This window comes from Neolamprologus multifasciatus, chromosome 23 (genome assembly GCF_963576455.1).
Source record: "Neolamprologus multifasciatus chromosome 23, fNeoMul1.2, whole genome shotgun sequence".
In the NCBI taxonomy this organism is placed as follows: domain Eukaryota; kingdom Metazoa; phylum Chordata; class Actinopteri; order Cichliformes; family Cichlidae; genus Neolamprologus; species Neolamprologus multifasciatus.
In genome coordinates this window covers 38,181,563-38,205,050 of record NC_140460.1, presented here as the reverse complement: position 1 = coordinate 38,205,050, position 23,488 = coordinate 38,181,563, and the positions used below count along the sequence as shown (strand labels likewise).

Below are 23,488 nucleotides of genomic sequence, written 5' to 3'. Positions count from 1 at the left end.
AATTTTATTCGCCACATGCAGTGGCAGGTTGCCCTGCAGTGGAATGGACCCGCCCCCGACCTTACACACACGACACAGACATCACATGGGGATACAAGTCAGAGAACGGTTGCATTACAGAAAACCACTGAAATGTACACTACAATGGGAAAGTACAAGAGGAAAAAAAGAGACCTCTACTCATGCTGGGCTCCTATGGGAGGACAGCATGAGAACAGGAAACAAAAAAACTCCTCTGCACAGAAAGCACATAAATGTCCACAGTACAACATTATGGAGCACGTGACCAGCAACAGGGTTGGGTAGGGGGTGAGGAGTAATCCTAGACAAACACAGCAGCCATCCTGCCACTGCGTGGGCCCAGACCCGCCGTGTTCTCCAGGAGGGAAAAAGCATCGAAGGCGTTTGGAAAGGGAGGGGGGATGTGTGAGTGCTTATCAGTGTATGTGTGCGTGTCCATAGTTCAGCGATCAACTCATAAGAAATTCAAAGCTGTTCTTTACACTCCGACACTGGTCTCTCCATCTCCTGTTGGAAAGCCGCGAGCTTCTTCACGATGTTATCAAACTTGCGCTCCGTGGTCTTGTCATTCTTGTGCTCAAAGAGCAGATTCTGAGAACTCATGACCGCAGTGAGCTGCTCCAGGATGTGATCCAGTTTGCGCTCAGAGGTCCTATTCTGAGTGTTCACGGCAGCCGTAAGCTTCTCCAAGATCTTATCCATGCTGCACTCAGTGAGCCCATTCTGAGAAGTCGCGCCTCGTCCCATCGTTTCAATCCCAGCGGGCAGCCTTATGGGGGTTTGAACAGCCGGTTCTGCTTTCTTAATTCTCCGATAAGCAAGAGCCAAGCCAGCTCCGATCAGCAAGAACCCTGTTATCATGGTTCCGAATAGGTAGATATCTTCAGCTTCCTCGATCGACAGTCCCGCCGGGCACACGACCCTCCATTTCTGCCACCTGTCCATCGTGTATCCGGCAGGGAAAGTACCTGCAGGGCACTCGGGTTCTCCCGAGCCCAGACTTCTCGTTGAGAAAAGGGTGTCAATAGCATTCAGAGACCAGTTGATCAAATCCATAATTCTCTTTTAGGTTTTAGAGAACAGACTGTGAGAGAGTGTTCCAGGGAAAAGTAATACAAAAAACAAGAGACAAGACAAGGACATAAGAGGCTAAGCAGGGAAGATAAGGGAAAGGAGGAGAGGAGAAAGGTGCGACCGCCTTCGCCAAGAGCCAAACGAGAAGTCACTCCACCTTTTCCGGCTGAGGACCATGGCCTCATTCTGTCTTAGTGCTTTCTCTAATTAAACAACAGACTTGACACTTTACTGTGTCCTCTAAACTGAATTTTCAGTGGTACTATACAGAAATGCTGCTTTAGCAATACCACATGCACACTATTATGTCAGCCAGCTCAGCCTGTGTCTTGTTGCCAAATATCAACAGTAAATGAAATTTTGTAAATAAAAAAGTATAAATCAAACATGAATTCTAAAAAAATGTTTGAATTCTTTTGTGTTGACTGCCAATTGTATTTTTTTATTACCTATAGAATTTTTAAACAACAGATACTGACCCTAAGTGCAAAGAGTCCAGCTTTCCCCCAAAAATTGATTCCTCGAAAAGTTATGAAACACTGAGCTCCCCTAAATAAGCTTCTTTTATAGATTAAAAGTATCGGGATCAGTATTGGTATAAGCAATACTGGCCCTGTAGTTACTTTGTATCAGATTCATTTTGCTGCTGTTGCGTTAGACTTTTAATTTGTAAACCATTAAAGGAAGTTGCTTCTTGGAGCAGCTGGTTTGACAATATTGCCGCTGCTACAGTTGTGTATGAGCAAAGGTGATGCGAACATCCGCTGAGGGAGAGCCAGAGCGCAGACAATGAGGGGCTGTTAGAGGAAGGAAAAGCGGTATTTCTCACTTCCACCTTATTTTTTCCATAGCAGGAAAAAACAGCGCAGAGGATCCAGCCAGTGCGCGCTGATTGTAGTGTTCAAAACAAGGCGGGGCTGACGCCGCCGTCTGATTTTGGAGAAACCACAAGTAGGTTAGCGCAGACACTAACAGGGGAGAGTGCTGCTGCTACCCCCCGCCGCTGCTTTTGTTGTTTTTTATGACATCTGAAAGTCAAGCATGAATTCAGCCGAACAGACGGTAACGTGGCTCATAACGCTCGGAGTCCTGGAGTCTCCCAAGAAAAGCATCTCGGATCCAGAGGCTTTCCTCCAGGCGTCCCTGCAAGATGGAGCGGTGCTGTGCAGGCTGCTGGAGCGACTCAGACCCGGGACGGTGGACAAAGTAAGTAAATGCAAGGGGAGAAAGAGGTATAACTGACTAATAATAACCCAGTGAAATCGATATAATATGGGGAAGCAAAAGAAAGGAAAACTGTGTTAAAAGTGTTCATGATAAGAGCTTCATGATAAATATTACACGAGACCAATTAAGCTTCATCCTGCGGAATTAAATATCCCTGGATGTGTAGGGTCTAAAAATAACAATCTTAAAAAACAAAAGAAACCCACCCCAATCACTTTGCAGAATATAAGATTTTTTCTCTTACATTTTTCTTTTGAGTTGATTATAAGGAAAATCTAAAATCAGTTCTTGCTAATTGAAAATAGACAATTTGATCCTCACCACTGCAGTACAGGCTTCTTTTTCCCCCTCAAGTGTTATTTTCATTTCACAATTAAAAAAAATATTCATGTCTATGGGAATATAAAAGCAGGAGGCAGCTTGTGAAGTTATATGTAAATGTGACCCGACTTCTGCATTAAAAATATAATATTTTACTGAAACGCACCTAATACCAGCAGAAAAACTTCTAACTGCCGATTCTACTTAATGCACGCTACTTAGATCATCATTATTCAACTATGACACTACATGTGTTTTGCTTCATAGGTCGTCAGAGCCAGGTCTAGAGTTTAGGAAGCTTACTGCTTTAATGTACAGGCTTATCAGCTCATTACACACACACACACACACACACACACACACACACACACACACACACACACACAGTGGACCATGAACCAGTCAACGTCATATCCTACTTATCCAACCTCCCTGGGAGATCTTAAACCTGTTTCAAAGTAACCTGCGCACAGGGAGGGAGTCGTCCTATCAAAATAAAGGCACGAACCATGTCATTATCTACGGCTTGTTGCTCATTAGAATTTTTTTTTTCTTATTTAGGAGGATAGCTTATAGCTAGCTGTCTTCGGTGAAGACTATGCGCTTATTTTAAGTTAGACGATATATATTGTTTTTTTTCTGTTAAGCACATTTTGTGATAAGTAGTGTATGATGATAACATTAAAACCCGATGAACTAGCTGAAAAATTACATTATAGTACAAGCTCTGTGTATTTGTTGGCTACTTTTTATTATTGTTTAACGAAAGCAAGCATTTAAAGGTATGAAAACAATGCTTTTACTCTGAAAATTAAACCCGGAAGTTTGACTGATTACCCGAGCTGGCTTGATCCTGGAAAGCAGCAAGTGCATAGGCAGCAAACGGCTGGAATAAGATTGTTTTCAAGCGGACGAAACCTTAGACACCTTCAGGAACTCTTCTGTGTCTATTATGAGTTGACAATTTGGGCTAATTTGGTGTTGTTGTGTTTTTTTCTTCGTGCGCAGTTTTTCCAGGAGCCGAGGGGCGACAGCGAGTGTCAGAGGAACATAACCGAGTTTGTTAAAGGCTGCGGGGCTTTCGGTGTGGAGGTGAGTTAATGCATCCGTAATGTGCCCATTAACAGCGGGAAGCCTCGGGTGCAGCGTGTCCTGTGGTTTCACAGACAGTTTCATTATTTGAATGGACCCCCTTTTTTTTATACTTAAACAATGCATTTGTTATAGTAGCTGCTAATGGCACGAGACAGTACTCACGAGCTGAAAGTGTGTCGTTAATGAGTGAATACCTGTGGCTATTTCTCCTCGAGGAAGCATTAAACCACAACGACACAATTGTGTCCATTTGTTTTAATTCAATTCGTTAATTACATATTTATAAACACTGAAAAACACTGGAAGAAGGTGACCTCATAAGAAATAGATCCTAATGGAAGCCCTTTTCAGCTTTATTAATGCTTACTAAAGCTTTGTACATACCTATATGAGCCATTTTTGGGGTATTCAGACACTTTTAAGCTTTATTACTGTATAATAATCTGTAAATATGAGGCTTTATATCATCAGGTGTGCTGTTTATGTGATGTTCATGTGGTCCAGGCAAACTTGGGAATGATTTTTCTTAAAAATGTACTCGAAAGTTATAGTTTTTACTAGTTAGTCATTGATAAAGTCTTTAGCAAACGCCTACATGTGTGGTGCTTTATATGAAAGTTGCACAGTTTTGCTTTTATTTAGACAAGGTGGGCGTATCCTCATATGATATAATACACTCCTCTACCCATGCTGAAAACCACCAGCTGTGGGGTTGACTGTGAGGAGCAGAGCCAGTAAAATTAGGCCAAAATGAGTTGATTTTCAGTCTGTCTCAAAGATGTTTTGAGCCCACAGGCTTGTATGGCTGTTGCTGCCTGTAGACCATTTGTAGTTATGGAAACAAGAAGCAGAGATAAGCGTGGACGCTCTGTTTTCATTTCTGACTTGGCAGCAGTATTCAGACTGCACAACAGATCAATAATTGGGTATGTTTGTTTTCAGGATGACTATAGTCCAGACTAAGGATGCACCAAATGTGAAATTCTGGGCCCATACTAGGGTCTAAAATAACAATAGCTGATGCTAGGAGTGATCCATTTTTATGTTTTTTTATTTATGTGTTATTTTTCTTATCACTTGTTTATTCTTTGCTTCCACGTGGGACACAACAGCTAAACACAGGCCATCACCACAGGTTAATATCCTTTATAATGACAGAGAATGACATCAATATCTGTCGGTTATATTGGTGCATTGCTGGTCGATACCATTGAGTTGTGGGTCATCCCATTTGGAATAAGAGAAAAACACAGATAGTTAATGTGTAACTTGATCATTACCATAGTTCTCATTTGGGGCGTGCTTTAAGTCAAAGGGAATGTGTTGTTGGAGGTGGAGCAGACTTTTCTGCTGATCTGAATGCTGTTTCAACTACTGCCCTTAATATTTGGGAATGAATAAGCAGTTGTTTGGCACAGAAAGGGTTAAGTATGAAGCTGGATATTGAATTTGTTATAAAATGCTGTGCTAAAAATATCCATACCGCTCTCAGTGTTCAGAATCGCATATTAGGGTGTGTGCTTGTGTCTGTGTTTGCACAACGGCAGGCCCAGGAGCCAGGTTATATCCTGGCTCACAGTGAGTGTGAAGAGAAAGCTAGTAAATAGTGTATGATGTGAGACACACACACACGTACACACTATTGATGTTAGCTGTGGAAAAAGCCATGGGGTCATAATTGAGAAGAGTAGATTATGCAACACAAGAGTCAAGGTTCTAGACGTGTAGCGTGGTTTCGCTCAGGACTTGGAAAACAACTGTGGGCTTTTAGAAGAAGAATGGAAGGAGCATGAAAAGATGAAATGAAGGAGAGTAAAAGAGTAGGCTGATGTAATGCTGCACGCCAGGCAGCCCGAGCCAGTGGGTTTTCCAATCAGCTTGATTAGAGGCATGCCAGCCATGTTGCTGGAAGCCAAGGTCTCCATTACTAGCAGTCTGACTGACATTAGCATTGTAATTCTCTCAGACAGTCCTCGGGACAAGAAGAGGGCGAGCCAGACTGTGTGTGTCCAGCACAAGAGGATTAGAGAGCGGGCAATAAGTGCCGGCTTGAGCGTGGACGAACGCTGAACGTGATTAAGAAGAGCTGCACAGTTACTAAATAAACCCCAAAAAAACAGTCGTGATCATAGATTGGCGTCTGCTGTTAATTAAACCTGACCAGGGTGGGACAGTGATCCTGTGCATTTTGAGTGCCTTCGCTGCAACAGTAGATCAAGTGCTGCCTATAATCAGGTAAGCTGTTTGACCTATGACAGGTGTTTGTTGTAAGTGAGTTGTGACGGTTGGTGCTCGTCTACAGATGCAGGCGAGAAAATCTACAGGGCAAAGTGTAAGACAAGCATATTGCATGCTTGATTTTTTTTAAGGATTGTCTGAATTTGTAATTGTAGTACATTTTTTCTTTCAGCCTAATATGCTTCAGTGGAGCTAAAGTAATCCTAATCTAAATCTTAGGACTCTGGTTGGACAGAAGTAAGAACATTGATCGGTAACTGCCAAATGTAACACGTAGGATGTCTGTGTCAAATGCATTTTCCTTCATTAGTTAAAGTGCTTTTTTGTGTCAGGTATCAGATTGATCAGGGGCCTGCATTAAACGGATAAAATGTGTTCACATGCATTTGTAGCACTGTCGCTAAGTCTCATTTTGTATCTTGGGCCAGTGCCAGTAGGAGAGGTGAACGTGTGAACTAACGTTTGGGTCCACGCTGCTCTTGACTACCAGTCAAGCTTGTATGCATAAATCAAACCACTTTCCGAGAAAGGCAACATAAAAGGACAGTGTGGTTCTATTTATTAGATCAAAGCGACTCAGTCTGTGCAGAAACAGAGAATGAGGATTACAGATGTTCTTTCTTTTTAAATAGCTCTATTTTCCAAAGCTGACTTTTATGCTTCACTATGGCCCCACCTTCACGGCTTGGGAATTTAGAAGTCATTCAGTGTGTGTGGTGTACACAAGATTAGGAGCCTCACAAGTATGCTGATTGTGGTTTTGTGTGTCTGTGTGTGCATGTGTGTGTAATGTGGAGATTAATGAGGGGGGGGCTCAGACTTTAAGTAATCCTGGTCCAGACTGTAGTTGGAGTAGGGATGTAAGCCCCCCACTAACTACTTGTGTTTCTTAATTTTTTAGGCGGACATACTTCTTCATTATGTACATTTACAATTATTCAAGTGAACCAAATGGGAAGAAGATATTTTCTTATGTAGTTTTTTGTTGCCCTTTGTTTTTCAAACCCCTTTTATTTGCTTCCACATTTCTATGTGAGATACATGCACAGCTATTTCAGGAAGGCAGTTTGTGTGATTCTTGATGTCATGCTCTATGAATTTATTATGAATGTGTGTACATTTTCCCCCTTTACGTCAAACCTCTCTATGGTTTATTGCTGTTCTAAAATTCCCTTCATATTCTGTATTTGGTTTTCTCTCCTTGAAGCCTTTCGAGGTCAATGACCTGCTGCAGGGACTGAACTTCTCTAAGGTGCTAAACTCCTTGGTTGCCCTCAACAAAGCTACTGAAGGTAAGATCGCTGTGTGTGAGAGCAGTATTTGCTCCATATCTGCAAACATTTGGACTTTTTTGGAGCATCTTCCTGTTTGGCCACCACATGAATTTAAGATTTATTCAGTTGCATCATGCATTTGCAGATTTGAGTGTTTCTGGGGACACCGTATATGTGGCACACTCCTCAACCTCAAGGATCAAGTCCTTTGACTCTCTGAACACTCAGAGTCGCTCCTTGAAACTGCTGCAGCCTCAGTACCGCAGCCTGGTGAGTAACCATGTCAAAGATAAGAACGGTAATAACAGCAAACAAACAGCAACAGGGTTAGAAATATTATTGTGTTGTGAAAACACAGTTTAATCCTCAAAAGTCCCCTGAAGGTGGTGCCTGCCTGAACACGACTAATAAATAACAGCTTTCTGTTTTCACGTTGTTTTCCGCTCCTCTCGTTCACAGGACATGTCAGAGGGCAGTGGGTGTGGCCAGCTGTTGGTCAGGGCACGCTTCCCCTTCCAGCAGACCAATGAGGACGAACTGTCTTTCTCCAAGGGTGACCTCATTATTGTGACCAGGCAGGAGGAGGGGGGCTGGTGGGAAGGCACGCTGAAGGACAAGACTGGGTGGTTCCCCAGTAACTATGTACGGGAGCTGAAAGGAAATGGTGGGTTAAACTATTACTGCTTCAGATGTTGTGCACCACTGAGGAGAAATAACTCCTTATTGCTTTGGTCACAGAGGACAGTTTGATACCTTTCTGCACATAGGCCTCATGTTAAGATTGCTGACTTGAGATATTCCCATCTTCAAGCCCGTCAGCAGATTTAGAGCAGCCTGCTTATAAAATATTTTGAACATTTTGCTTCCATCATGCACGATATGAGCCATTAATATTATATGACAGTTTCAAGTTTTAAAATGCAGTAAAATAAACATTGGAATTGAAAAAAAAAAACACTCTGCTAATATCAATTTAACGTGAGGGTTTTTTTTCCCCAAAGCAGCAGCAAAGACACACACCCAGATACACACAAACAGACTTCCTGCATGTCTGTTCTTACTGATTATAACTTCCTGACCTCTTTTAGTTGAATGATTTCTCAAGGACTGGACAAGATATCCTTGGCACGTACTGTAATTGAGATTTATTTCATATGTCATATTTCTTTTTGGGTTTGTTTGTTTTGTTCAGAAATTCCCCTCATTCCTCGCCGTTCTTTAACATAGTTGCATAGTTAAGTTTCTTCACCCTGGAATTCAACAATAATCAACATATATGAGCTTTTTCTGCCTTTATTTTAATACTAACATGGTGTTTCTTTGAATTTTGACATCTTAGGTTCAATTTGTTGGTTAGTTTTGTTGCTTTTGGGGGAGGAAAGGCAGGACAGAAGGAAGAAAGCTTTGCAATAACACAAAGAAAGGAAGTTCCAGAGCTGCTGTATAAAAAGAAACTTCCTGACTTTAACCTCACAGCAGAAAACTTCAGCCGTGATAACAGCACTCTGAGGAATGGCAGTAAATCCAAATGTCCAGTGGGAGTTGTTTGATGTGTGAGATAGCAGGCTTATACTTGTGATTGCTGTGGTTGTTTGTAGAGGCAACAGCTATGACATAAAGCATTTTTTTTGAGAGCAATGAACCAAGATCTAGGAAAAGTGTCTTTCATAGCTTCCTTAGGTTGCTCTTTAGTTTCTGTAGTCCGTCGGGTGAGTTTAAAAAGTGCATTAAGGCGACCATTATCTGGAACATACTTTTGTGCTGTTGTCGCTCGTCTTGCCTTACTTTGCAGTGTCTACAAATAGTGAAGAGAAGAATACGAGAAGGTTTCTGTTATGGGCCACCCAGGGCTGTAAAAACAGTGGCCGGGACAGTGAAATGACATGACATTGTCGAGTCAATGAGTTATAGCATTCAATCACTGGTTGACCTACATACTGGATCAGCCACAACATTGTCCTGCAGTTGGAGAATGTTGGAGCTTTCATCCCAAAAAATGTGTTTCTATGTGACATTTTCTGAGGGAGATTTTCTGGGTGCTCTTGTGCAGCGACTGTTGATCTTTTTTTACTAGATGAGACGTTCGGTATAAGTGCGCCACAGTGAAAGGAAGATTTATTGCTTTAGTTGTTGTGTGAGCGATCAGAACTGTTACTTTGACCTTTACCTTTTGATCAAGTTTGTCTTCTTTGATTTATCCCTTAAATTCTTAGAAAGAAAACTGTAGGGAGTTAAGTTGGTAAAATAAAACACACAGTGACTTAAGAATGTGTTGTGTTGTTATATGAGCACATCACTTTTATTTTTATTTGACAAAATTTGTATGTAGCTTGTATTTTGTTTTTATCTGTATTTTAAAGCCAGTGACCCTCTTTCTCCATTTTGTTTTCTTTTGTTTTTTTTAGACAAAACGTTAGACAAGCCAAAGTCTGGGACGCTCAAAAGTCCGCCCAAAGGCTTTGATACCACTATCATCAACAAGACCTATTACAATGTGGTAAGTATCACAATCTTAAGAAATTCTATGTGTGTGTGTTTGCTCACCTACATTGTGCCAATGGATGGATTTCTCAAGTGTGTGGGCTTTTGTGGACTGTTGCAATCTGTTCTTTTCCACACATCTATTTAATGATTGTGTAGCATGTAATTTTGGAGCTTGCATAGCACCCCTACGTGTGTCATCCTTGTGTGTACGTGCATGTGTGTGTGTGTGTGTGAGTGGCGCAGATGTAATGTAGGTTATTTCTTCCATTCCACTGGTTTCTGGGGCAGCCTTGCCTCAGGGTTGGCTACTGCTGATGCTTGCGTGAGTGTTTGTGAGTGTTTCAATAATGCAACAAGCTGCAAAACCTCACAAGACTATCCATCATTGGGTGGTTTACCTGAGTGTGTCTCACACACACACACACACACACACACACACACACACACACACACACACACGCACACAGACGTGCCTGAAGTCAAAGCTGTTCCTAAAAAAGAAATTCAAAAACACGAAGACATAGATAAAAGTTATTGTGTTTTTTCTCATAAAAGAATCCCCCAAAGCCTTAGAACAGAAGCTTTTAAAGTAGAAGATGCATGCTTTTCATCTGTTTGTGTGCTTTTTCATGATTGGTTGCACACTGGCATCGTCTCCAGCTCCTCTTATAGATAATTTTTAAATAAAAAAATATAATATATAAAATAATATATGCAAAAATATAATTTACAGTTGCTTAAAATGCTGGTAAACATTTACAGGCTCCTGGCCTGAGGGGAGACAAAGCGCTGTCTTATCTGTCACCGTGCAATTCATTAACCTCATTACTGGGAGGTTTCTGATGTCATGGCGAGATTAGCCAGTTAGCCTGCGGAGTCAGACCCTTGGAAAGCTAATCGAGCCAGGACAACGCTACAGTTCCCGAAGGCTCCAATGACTTTCCTTGTTAGTTTGTGACAAATGCGCTTCCCACTGAAAAGCTGTTTCCTTATAAACTCATATAATGCTGTACAATTATCCAAAACCTGAAGATAGACGTTTACAGTGATAAGAAACTGAATGGCCTGGGACTTTTTCACTCTTTGACTCTTTCCTTTTATATTTTAATAGTATCACTTAACATAAGTAACGGAAAATTTTGTGTGTGTGTGACGGCTTTATCAGGTCCTACAGAACATCCTGGAGGCAGAGACTGAATATTCAAGGGAGTTACAGAGTCTCTTGGGTTCATACCTTCGCCCCCTTCATCCCACAGACAGGTAGAGTTATTTTTACACCTTTCGTTGTTTTATTCAACAGAGTCAGATTTTAGAGGGGGAGGAAACGCACACAGGCATATCTATTACACTGTCGTAAATCTAAATTGAATATGTATACACATATATCTAATATTTACACACACATATGACAGAATATATTATTTGCTGGAGCCAGGCATACTGTTATTATATATTTCAGGTAGATCCACATCAGACATGTACTTTAAGTTACAGTGCCTTTACCTTGAATACATTTTCCTTAATATACTTTTTCTGTATTATCCTTATAGGGTATAAATGTTTGAAATTACGAGGCAGGTTTTAACAGTACTTGGCTTTATATAATTCATGAAATAGTTGGATGGATCTGACAGGTTATCTGTATATCTGTCTGTATATATAGTGTGGTGTGTCACACTTGTGTGTTAGATATTTTCTGACACACCATCAGAGTTAATGCTCTGCTCTCTCCTCTGCTCTCTTCTGCAGACTCAGCAGTGTTGACATCGGTCACATTCAGGCAAACCTGGAAGACATTTCAACCTTTCAGCAAATGCTGGTTCAGTCTTTGGAAGAGCACACCAAGTCAGTATATATTTATTTTCTTAGTCTTTACTGTGCATGTAATATTTTTGAGTTTTGACTGATGACCTGTGATAGACTGGAGACAGACTGGATGGAGTTTGGACTGACTGGTCAGTTTGTTAGTGACAGACATTTCTTTCTTCTCTGAACCTTGCTTGCTTTACTGAATAAAGTTTGACTGCTGTATTTGCAGGTTGTTAATTTCACTTTTGTGCTGGAATTAAATCTGTGTATGTAGTATATGTTTTTCTGAACTTTGGCTATCATATAACTTCTCTATAGCCTTTCTAAAACATGCACAATACTCAGATGAACTTCCCATGTTCACATCCCGTTGCACTAAGATTACTCAGACCAGCAGCTGTCCTGAATGGAGCTTCATGGTGGCGATTGTTGTAACAACAGTGACATCTATTGGTCATATGAAGTCATACAACCTGTTTTTCCAGTTTGGACAAGTACACGATGATGATAATGATTTTTTTGGGGGGTAATAAAAATCTTAACCTTGATGAACAACAGCAGCTGAGCCTGTGTTTCTTTTTTTTATTACTTAGTTTTTAATAAAGGTTTTACATATTTTTACAACAGAAAAGGAAAACAACAAACAACCAAAAACAACAATAACAAAACAAGCAGTCGACTGGAAAGCACAGCTTTTTCCCACAAAGCAATTCTGGCAGTGAGAACATGACTTTATATCCATGAATTGACAGCACATCTACAGATGTAAGAGCAGCTTAGGAGAGGCATGCAGAAGTTTATATAGATGTGAGTAGGCACAAACAGGAGAAAGAAAAAAAACAAACAAAAAACAACATTCTAATTTCGGATATATTTCAATCACTTGTCCCATCTTGTGGTATAAATATTAGCTTGCAGCCTTAACAAAAAGGTAAGTTTTTCCATTTTATGAATCTCCTCAACAACGCTCAACCAGTCGTCCAGAACAGGGGGGTCAGTACAGAGCCACTTACGAGTAATTGCTTTTTTTGCAGCAGCAGTAAGAATCTTCAGGAGATATTTGTCATTGCTTGTTAATTCTTCGGGTAGGTCTCCTAAATAAAATGTTATGACAGGCCGTTGTTTTGATTTAAAGCCTATAGTCTGTTCTATCTTTGATATAACATCTTCCCAAAATTTAGAAAGTTTTCGACACGACCAGAATATGTGGGTATGGTTTGCAACAGTTTCCCCACAGCTCCTCCAGCATGAAGAATTTCCCCGTGTTTGTTGTTTTGGTGGTATGAAAAATCGTACCAGGTTTTTCCAACTAAATTCTCGCCAGTATGCAGAGGATGAGGTTGAAATGGCAGTCTCACACATATTGTCCCATTGCTCAGAAGTTATAACTGAGGACAACTCTCTCTCCCATCTTCCCTTTATATAATCTGTTGACGTTCCCCTACTTTTCAATATGCCCTGGTAGAGTTTAGAGATAACTGACTTGCATCCCTTATAGCATGTTTGTGAAATCAGATTAATTATTTCATTGGATTGTGTATTAATTTCTTTAGTCACTTTTGAGGACAAATACTGCCGTAATTGTAGGTATCTGAAAAAATCACTTTTTCCTAGCCCATATTTTTCTTGTAATGTTTGAAAATTTTGCAGGCCATTCTTATCCAGTATTTTACAGCTGAGCCTGTGTTTCATTTGTATAGCTGACGATTGGTTGTGTGTTACTAAATGATCTCTTTAACAGAAGACATTATAGTTTTAAAGTTTGGTCTTGAAATGTTGTTTTCCCATCAGTTTTCACTTCTGTTTTATGTTAAGGCTGAAGGCTGGCTAACACCCATAATTACCACAGAGTGAAACTTTTATCTTTATGTGCAACAAATATACTAGGATTCTGCTTTTATCCAGACTGGTATTGTCATGTCATTTGTGTGTGTAGACTTCCTGAGAGCCAGCAGAGGATTGGAGGGTTCTTCCTGGGCTTGATCCCCCAGATGAAGAAAATCTATTTGACCTACTGCTCTAATCACCCTTCTGCTGTCAATGTACTGACACAACACAGGTACCGTCTGATCATTTTAATCCACAGAAAAAAACTTTCTATCCCGAAAGAGTAAGCTCATGTGCTGTATTTTGTATATTTTGTCTGTGTGTGTGTATCACAGTGAGGAGCTGAAAGAGTACATGGAGTCAAAAGGAGCACCCCCCCCTGGGATCTTGGCACTGACCACTAGCCTAAGTAAACCCTTCATCAGACTGGATAGATACCCAACCCTGCTGAAAGAACTGGACAGACATATGGAAGTAAGCTTGAATTGCTCGTCTTTCTGCATCTCTGCTAGTATACTCAAGTCCTGCAAAATTTAATTGAATCATTTTATCGAATGATGATAACTGGGGCAGAGAATGTTGACAAGAGGGAAAAGGGTTATTTGTTTTCATGTGCTTAAATCCTGAATCTTGTCTGTGTCTTTTAGGACCAACACCCTGACAGAGCTGATCTACAGGCTTCTATGACAGCCTTTAAAAACCTCTCTGTAAGACACATGCTTATCAGTCCTTAAACATTAAGCTAGTCAAACGTAATGTGCATGCTAATGTAGTCCAGAAATGAGGGGCACAAAGTATATCATAATGGTGTCTTATGTTACATTTTTTGAGTTTGAGTGTAATTTTATGACCTGTTTTTTCTATATTTAACCACTGTTTCACTGTATCAATCAGAAATGATGTCACGGAGCTTTTGAATGCCCGTTCTGTGTTTCTGTGTCCTCAGGCTCAGTGTAAGGAAATCAGGAAGAAGAAGGAACTGGTGTTGCAGATTTTAACAGAGCCGATCAGAAACTGGGAGGGAGATGATATCCGAACTCTTGGCCCTGTCCTTCACATGTCCCAGGCTGCAGTTCACTCACAGAACTGTCCGGTACTTATCACGACCTGCAAGAGCTTAACAACACACAGAACCTGTTGTTATCTTTCTCAAATGAAAGGCATACTCACAGGCCAGCTTCTGATCAGCCAGAAAAACCTGAGCATACTTGTTAAACTTAGCGTTTACACAAACTGTGCCGTGTGAATGTACCAGAAATTCATATTTACTCCCACAACGAACACCGTTCAGTTCACAGTTCAATTCAATTTTATTTATACAGCACTTGGCACTTTTATAGTGCAAGGTAAAACCCTGCAATAATCCAATAAAACATCCTATTTTTCAGGAGTCAAATGAATGCTACCTCCTTCTCTTCCATCACACTCTGCTCATGGTCTCTGCCAGCCTGAGAATGAGTGGATTCATCTATCAGGTATGGCACACTTGATTTGATCGCTGTAATTTCCACAGTAATGTTCCTGTCACTAACATGCATGCATTTCTTTGAGGTGTCAAACATTACTAGCAACAATATCTGGTGCACTGATGAACACTGTTTCTGGTTGGTCTGCAGGGGCGGATACCATTATCAGGAATGCTTATTTCCAGGATAGAGGATGGAGAAAACTTGAAGAATGCTTTTGAAATATCTGGTCAGCCCCTTTCTTCATTTACTACAAGACATTTCTGCTTAGCTCTTTTATAGAATCTCACTTGATTTCAGCATCTTTACACTTATGGCCTGTTTCAAATATGGGGTTTCACAGACAGTTTGCTCCTGATGATCTCACATTTACATTAGGCGGGAACACTGGGAGTCCGGGCATTTTCGCCAAAACTCTGAGATTCAGGGATTGTTTTTGCATAAATTCATTAATAATAACAACCCAGAAGATACACTCCTTGCAGGACATGCTGAAAAGCATAAAGTGATTACTGTTGCAGTTTAACCCTCAAGTATAATTTGCTTTTTTGAGGACATATTTAAAAATTTAACATGTATACAAACTATTTTCACAAAATATTTTTAAAAATTCAGAAAATTCAGAATTTTTTTTATTATGTTTTAATTGAACTTCTGCTTTTCTGTAAAACAATATTATTCCAAAGACTATGGAAATAAAACTACTGAGAGATCTAATTCAATTAAATTCAATTTTATTTATATAGCGCCAAATCACAACAAAAGACGCCTCAAGGCGCTTCATAGATACAGAGAAAAACCCAACAATCATATGACCCCCTATGAGCAAGCACTTTGGCGACAGTGGGAAGGAAAAACTCCCTTTTAGCAGGAAGAAACCTCCGGCAGATCTATCCAGAACAACTATCAGGACACCCGTGAATGACTCAGCCAAGTCTGGTATTGTAATTGTTAGAATCCTGCACAGGAGTTGGCTGCAAGTTTGCAGTCCAAGAAAAAAACACTTCTACAGAAAAGACAGCTTCAAGCTAGACTGAAGTATGCTAAAGACGACCTGGAGAAGTCGTCACACAGTCGTTCGCACTGGAACTGCGTCCTTTGGTCAGATGAGACAAAACTAGGGCAGAGACGTTGCTTATGTTTGGAGAAAGCAGGAAGAGGTGTGCAACCCAAAGGCCAAACAGTGGTAGGAGTATTATGCTGTGAGAATGCTTCAGTGCATCTGCTGCTGAGAATCTCGTCAATATGGAAGAAATCATGAAGAACGACGGCTTTGTGAAGATTCTGAAAGAAACCCTCAAGAAAGCAAAACTGGGTCTGGTTCTTCCCTTTGTCATCCAACACGCCTCCCGCCAGAAGCCCAAAGTGAATGTTACGGACTGGCCTGCACAAAGCCTTGACTTGAACTGATCTGTATATAGTAAAAAATAGTCAGTTTTGCTTATGGATAAAAAGTAAGGGCTGTCATACAAAACACAAGTAGCACATTCAGCATGACTGGGGAGAGGAAGGTCAGGTTTCTTTTGTATTTGTATGATGTGTGTGCTTGTCTGCAATATTAACATCTTCCACTTTGTGTGGGTCATTGTGCAGGCAGCCAGGGTGAGCGCATCCAGGTAGCATGTAACAGTCAGCACGATCTGCAGGAGTGGCTGGACCTTCTCACTAAACACACCCACGCTCCAGCTGCATCCACACACAAGACTCTGTCTGTCTGTCACACAGTAAGTCGGCACATTTTATACAAAATAAATGAATTACAGCTCATCCACGTCATTTCCCTCTAATTTCTTCCTCTGATTCCTCCTCTTTTTCCACTTCACCCACCTCCTCCCAGCTGCCCTCTCACCCTGTCACTCCCTCTAGAAACTCTGAGTCTCGTGGAGGGAGCAGTGTGAACACTTACCACACCCTTCCCCATGTCTCCTTGCATGGGATGGGAATCAGCAGCCCTATGTGGGGACCCCTGGAGCCACCGAGTACCCCCAAACCCTGGAGCTTAAGCTGCCTTCGCCCTGCTCCTCCACTCCGGCCCTCTGCTGCTCTCTGCTACAAGGAGGTGCTCGATTTTATAGTTTATTACAGAATAGATATTGCTTTTGGTGTGTATGTCCTTTTTTTGCAAACATTTTTCTAAATTCATTCACTTCTGTTGTATTGCGTGATATAATCCAAGACTTGACTGAAAAAGTGAAATCTGAATTTTATTTTTTATCTTTTTTTGAAGGACATGAGTAAGAGTCCTAAGAATGTGAAGAAGCTCCTCCCGAAGAGGAAGCCAGAGAGGAAACCCTCAGAAGAGGACTTCACTGTCAGAAAAAGTAAGAACAGAAACTTGAACTTTCAATTATAAAATGTTGTCATGGGGACTTCTATTACTTCATAGCAACATAATTAATAATATTATTAGTAGTGAATCTAAATTTCTTCAGTTGCTTCTATTAGATAATGTTTAAGTACTATAAACTTTAATCTGTCAGAGTCACAACTCATGAAAAAGGTGCATTTTGCTAAACTTCCAGCCGGACAGCAGTGTAACACTGAATAAAACTGGACTAGTTTTTGAAGCGTCTTAGACTCAAGAAAGTAACTCGTCCATTGTGACGGCCCATTAAGTACATTTCTATCAGATTTTATGAATGGAAGGAGTTCTCTCTAAGACCGTAAACCAGCATATTGTTTTTAATAAAAACAATGCATAGTCCTCACCTCTGCTGAAATCCCAAATGTGTAGATTTTCTTTGGTGATCACTTTAACTTTGATATGTGGTTGAAGTTGGAGTCAGCCTTTATTCAATCTTTTAGAAAGCTGTACAGTGAAGAAATGTCCACCAGAGGGCGTGTAGGTGCAGTCTCATCAGCTCAGTTCCCTGGTCTGCCCTTGTCTCTCAGGTACAGCAGCTCTAGAGGAGGATGCTCAGATACTCAAAGTCATTGAAGCTTATTGTACCAGTGCCAAGACACGACAGACTCTTAACTCCAGTGAGTACGCACACATCCATCAGCGCAACATATGTAAACGCATCATACATAGAACTACATAGTTGCTGTGTCTTATTGGAAACCATTGTTTGTTTTCTGCTTTCGGCTCTAACAGTTTTTTCTCTCTTCTCCTTTTATGTCTTACCTCACTTCCTCTGTTTTCCTCATGCTCCAATTATTGTATTAACTGTTAACATACACATTGTGCTATTGGGTTTTATTAACATCATCCATTTATTTTGTTAATTTTGTCATCACTATGTTTATATTTTTTATCCCATACAACCTGGTTTTATAAATTATCGGTTACGCTTTGGTTTATATTCATTCCTTCATCCCCCAAACATTTAATTTGGTTTTTCAAATGCCGTCCATTGCTGGTTCTGAAAAGCCTGGCAAGGAACTGACCTCATGCACAACCACGTACTCGCTGACAACAGCCTCACAGTGGCTGGCTTGCCTGGCAACCCTCCGTGTTCTGACCAATCAGAGGACTCGGATTATGACAGTATCTGGACTGCCCATAGTTACAGGACTGCCTCATTTTCTCGTAAGATATTGATGTTGCAAACCCCGACATGATGCTGAACCAGCTGGTTTACATAGTGATCGATATGTACAGCATTGTGGAAAAGTATTTGCCCACTTCCTGATTTCCAAGTTTTTGCATATTTGTCACACTTACATGTTTCATATCATAAAACACATTTTAGACACAGATAATCCGAGTAGCTACAAAATGCAGTTTTTAAATGGTAAATTTTTTTTTATCCAAACCCCTCTAGGCCCTGTGTCCAAAACTAATTGCCCCGTAAAAACTGGTTGTTTCCCCTCTTGGTAGCAAGGACTACAATCCAGCATTTGTGATAACTGGAAATTAGTCTTTTACATCAGTGTGGAGGAATCTTGGCCCACTCGTCTTTGTAGATTTATGTTAATTCAGCCACACTGGAGGGTTTTCAAGCATGTACTGCCTCTTTAAGGTCATGGCAAAGCATCTCAATCGGATTTAAGTTTAGATTTTTTGTGTTTACTTTCATTATCTGTGTCTAATATTACAATTTGTTTGAAATCAGAAATATTTAAATGTGACAAATATGGACAACACTAAGAAATCAGGAAGGGGGCAAATATTTCTTCAAAGCATTTTATATATTAGTGTAGTGATTCAAACCTTTCCCTTGCTGTCCGTATACCTGTGTACTGTGTCTGTGCTGTATAATATGTACGTAGTAGTTATCCCTGTGTGTATTCTCATTAGCATACAGCAGTCTGCTGATATACCTGATAGTAAAGTATGTTTATTGCTGTTTGAAATGTATACAAACAAAACAAGCAAGTGGACAAGTACAGTAACATAATAACTGGTGATACGTTCATGACAACCATACAGATTGCCTTTCACTGCAGGTTTAACCTCCTAAGACCTGAACTCTTCTATGGCATGCATTTTTAATTTCTCTTTGATATTTGGGCATATTATGACCCGATGAATGTAAAAACAAGGAATCACCAGATTATCTTTTTTTACCTGATTTTTGTTTCTAAGAAAAATGAGAACCACATATGAGGATATTCTTTTTAGATTTCGATAAAACAGAGGCAGTATAATGTCCTTGTAAGTGGATATCAGGCCCTTGTAGAGCAAAATTTAGTGTTTTGGTCTAGACAACCCAAAATGTGATGTCCACATATGTGGACGCCAAGTTCTAGGAGGTTAAGTGCATATAGCCTCAGTCAGGCTCCAGGCAAAATGAAACAGATTTCTCGGAGTGTGTGTGTGTGTGAGGTTTGTGTTTGAAAGTGCCACATTTCATTATCTTATATCTGCCAGCAGTGAAGGTAATATTATATCATTTGCTTGCTTGTAGTTTGTAAGGCATCACCTGTTAAAGCCTCTGATATTGTTCTTTGAACTGTATGTTTACAAGTTGAAATGATTTGTCACACAGGTTATATTTTTTATAATAACCTGACTGTTGTCGTTGTCGAATCAGGCTCCAGTAGGAAGGACGTCCAGGTGTTGTTCCCAGAAGAGGAGAAGATTATAGTGGAGGAAACAAGGAGCAATGGACAGACTGTAGTAGAGGAGAGGTGAGAGACAAAGATGCTTTTTTAACATTTGCTATAATGCTTACACACAGAAAACTGATACTGCCTTTGTCATCCCTGTGGGCATGCAGTTATTATGGCAATAAATAAAAAGAAACGTTTTAAAAGGCATAAATATGCTTAATGAAAGTGGAGGATACTAAACAGAATCTCAAAGTATATAAATCCTACATCAACACTCATGCAGAGACTAAACATGTGAAACTGTGCATATTCAGTCAGTGCTGGTGAAGCTAAATAAATAAGAACTGTTTTCTGTGCCTGCAGGAGTCTGGTGGACACTGTGTACAGCCTCAGAGACGAAGTCCAGGAACTCAAACAGGTCTGTCTCCAGTTCTTTTAGAAACAAGGTTATTGCTGCCAAGATCTTCTTACTGTAACCAGTTTATTGCTCGTGTTTTACATAAAAGGTTCAAAATTAGGTCCAAGAACACAGATGGTCTCCAAGAAGTTGCTGGCAGTGTGTTTGAATGCATGCCTGCATGTTTAATTAAGGACACATGCTGTACTGGCAGATCCTTTATCCTGATACAAATAAAGGAAATTAGGGTTTTGGTTCTACTGACAGAATTACTGCAGATCATTAATACTTTGGAGTATTTTTGTAGTAGCTACAAAGTAGGGATGGAGGCTGTTTCTAAATGGAGATCAGGTCCTGAATGAGTAAAAATATACTTAGTGTGGAGCACAGCGCAGTGTCATGGGTTTTTTACTTTGGTTTCAAGACAAAAGTTCCATATTGGTGTAACGGAGCAGCTGAAAGAAGCCTTTTCTGTGCATCAATGCTATTTATGACCTAGATCACTGTGGTGATCTAGGTCATCTAGGCCTTTTCTCTGCCTGTTTCTGCCTTTGCAGGTTCACTTTATTTTTGGCGATGAATTTGATATCTATTGTCTCTCTTTTGATTTATTTTCATCTATTTTTTTCTCCTTATCCTTTCACCCTTCCTCCAGGACAACAAGAGGATGAAGAGGACGCTAGAGGAGGAACAGCGGGCAAGGAAGGAGCTGGAGAGGATTGTGAGGAGAGTTCTGAAGAACATGAATGACCCGACCTGGGACGAAACAAACCTCTGAGATTTGTGTCTGACACTGAAGGATGAGATTAGTTCCTGACTTTTTAATGACTTGGAAATCATTGAACCTGTGTGGACAACAAGCTGCTTATAGTTAATTCCTCTGCAGCATGTCTCCATTTCCACTAGCTTTGAACTTCACAGTGACCTGTGTGCCAAACTGTGGACCAATGTAAAACACCTGCCAGCTGTTGGCAAAGCTGTCCCAACTGACCTTAAAGCTGTGAAGCCATACTAGCCTGCAGGCGAGCTGATTAGCCATCTTTGAAACACTGACACGAGAATCAAGACTTTTTTTTTTTTTCCTGTACTTGTGTACTTCTCTCTCATTCCTTTTTAGTGCAACATTTCACAATTGCTAGGAAAGTATTTTACTGACTGGCCTTGGGCATGAACACTAGCTCTACATGGGCATATATATTTCACAGATATTTGAGCCGTGTGGACAAAACTCCTCCTTGAAACTTGAATTTTATTCCCACACTCCACATTTTATTTCTCATTTTCTGATTTTAATATAATCACTTTGGTTCACTGATTTCTGAACTTAAAAAAACTACAAACTTTTTAAATGCAGTCTAAGTCTACCAGCACTTATAAGAGACCTCACAGGTTTTACGGGATTGAATTGCATTTTTAGTGTTGTGTTAATACAAAAATGATCCATATAAGTGCGTAGCCTTACTGATATTTGCTTGGACCTACTGTGTCAGTTTATCCACCTCTGGGTTTAGACGATTGTGCTTAAACTTGTCAAATAATAAACAAGAAATCATAGAAAAGGGTAGTTGCTGAAAAAAAAATCAACAGTAGTTAATGTCAAAAGGTTTCTCAGGAATTAAGATGACCTTCAGGGAGTTCCAGATTCACATCCATTTCAAATTTCACATCCAAAGCAATATCTCAAAAAAATTGATTTGAAATTGTAATGCAGGGTTACTCATTTTTTTTGTAATGATAAAATAAAAGGAAAAAGTGAGATGATAGCATTGAAGTAAAGAAACAGCATTTTGCTCCTGATCAATCTTATGGTTGTGAAATTAATAAAACGTATAAGCTACCTTTAAAAACACATCTTAACTTGTGGCAACAAATTATTTATCATATGTACACTGTAAAATAAAAGTAATAAAAATGTCAGGGAACAGTCCAGAGTGTAGGAAATAGTCTAACCCTAAAAACCCCCAATGTAATTCAAAATATCAACAGAAACCATGTAACAATATGAACACTAAGAAAACATTAGGTTTATATTTTATTCCACATAAGCGCCGGTACACTAAAACGATGCTCAGAAAAGCTTTGTTTTCATGCAGTTCTAACAATTTTTTCAGAGGTAAACGAAACACTCAGAGTGACGGATCTGCACTCCTTCTTTATCAATACCAAAGGCAAAGCAATACAACACTGGAAAAATCTTTTTTATGATGTCAGTACGCAACTTATTGTACAATGTTTTTTTTTATATATATACATATATATGTTTGATGTTATGTTTTTATTCTGGCTTTGATTTGTAACACTCGTTATTTTCTACTTGACCTCGTCGATCACGCTGAAGGTGATTTGTACAGAAAAGCTACACTTTTCTCGTGCCATTGGGAGAAAAAAATCTTTTGTTAAAGCTTTTATCTTTAAAACTTCACTTACAAATGACATATTACTGAAACCAGAACCACATTAATGTAAGCTATGTAATACAGTATGCCATTTTTTGGCGCTAGCTAATGTATTTAACTGAACGTGATTAATGTAAATGCATTGTGTGTTCAGATGTTATAGCAGTGAAGATGATTACAGTAGTTACTGTGACAACAATCACCCCCCCCCCCCCCCCCCTCTATTTATTTCACCCATTTCTCTGAGTGAATAAAATATTGAACCAACCGTGGATCTCAGTCTCCATAATAAGTTCTATCGCTGATTTGATGTTTTCAGGTGCTTCTTTGCCTGTTGTGCACTGATGTTTTTTTGCTGTTCGCATTTTGATGAATGCCTTCCTGTGTAAGGCCAGCACCAAATTAATGTTTCATTTGTTGAACAGTTTTATGTTTTTTAGGAGCCCCATGCTGGGCATGTTGTGACATCTTCCTAACACAGTTATACAACAGTAAGGGACAGATGATCAAAAAGGAAAGATGGTTTAAACTAAATTATAAATATAGCATCATTTTATAATAAGATCTTCAAAAACCTAAAACATAAATGTGAAACTCCATCCATCCATCCATCTTCTTCCGCCAGGTCGTGGGGGCAGCAGTCTAAGCAGAGAAGCCCAGACCTCCCTCTCCCCAGCCAACCTCCTCCAGCTTATCCGGGGGAACACCAAGGCGTTCCCAGGCCAGCCAAGAGATCTCTAATATCTCCAGCGTGTCCTGGGTCTGCCCCGGGGCCTCCTACCAGTGGGACATGCCCGGAACCCCTCACCCAGGAGGCATCCTTGTCAGATGCCCGAACTACCTCAGCTGGCTGCTTTCGAT

General features: G+C 40.1%; 1 protein-coding gene across 3 annotated transcripts; it reads left to right on the top strand.

Annotated features, from left to right (window-relative positions):
* The first annotated feature begins 1,690 nt into the window (after positions 1–1,690).
* On the top strand, positions 1,691–22,846 carry LOC146492150 (rho guanine nucleotide exchange factor 7-like). 3 transcript variants are annotated; one of them, XM_085151208.1, is made up of 22 exons: positions 1,691–2,301; positions 3,652–3,735; positions 7,184–7,268; positions 7,396–7,520; positions 7,710–7,914; positions 9,656–9,747; positions 10,900–10,994; positions 11,484–11,579; positions 13,480–13,602; positions 13,706–13,844; positions 14,018–14,077; positions 14,317–14,463; positions 14,759–14,845; positions 14,987–15,065; positions 16,430–16,560; positions 16,674–16,895; positions 17,064–17,157; positions 17,729–17,818; positions 18,210–18,368; positions 19,816–19,912; positions 20,198–20,252; positions 20,887–22,846. In XM_085151208.1, exons 1-22 carry the CDS (start codon positions 2,137–2,139, stop codon positions 21,007–21,009), a joined length of 2,553 nt encoding a protein of 850 aa, XP_085007334.1. In that variant the 5' UTR covers positions 1,691–2,136; the 3' UTR covers positions 21,010–22,846. The 3 variants fall into 3 exon arrangements, with proteins under 3 accessions (XP_085007334.1, XP_085007335.1, XP_085007336.1); XM_085151209.1 differs by lacking the exon at positions 18,210–18,368 and having other exon boundaries at positions 1,692–2,301; XM_085151210.1 differs by lacking the exons at positions 1,691–2,301; positions 3,652–3,735 and adding an exon at positions 5,955–5,973.
* Positions 22,847–23,488: the final 642 nt, after the last annotated feature.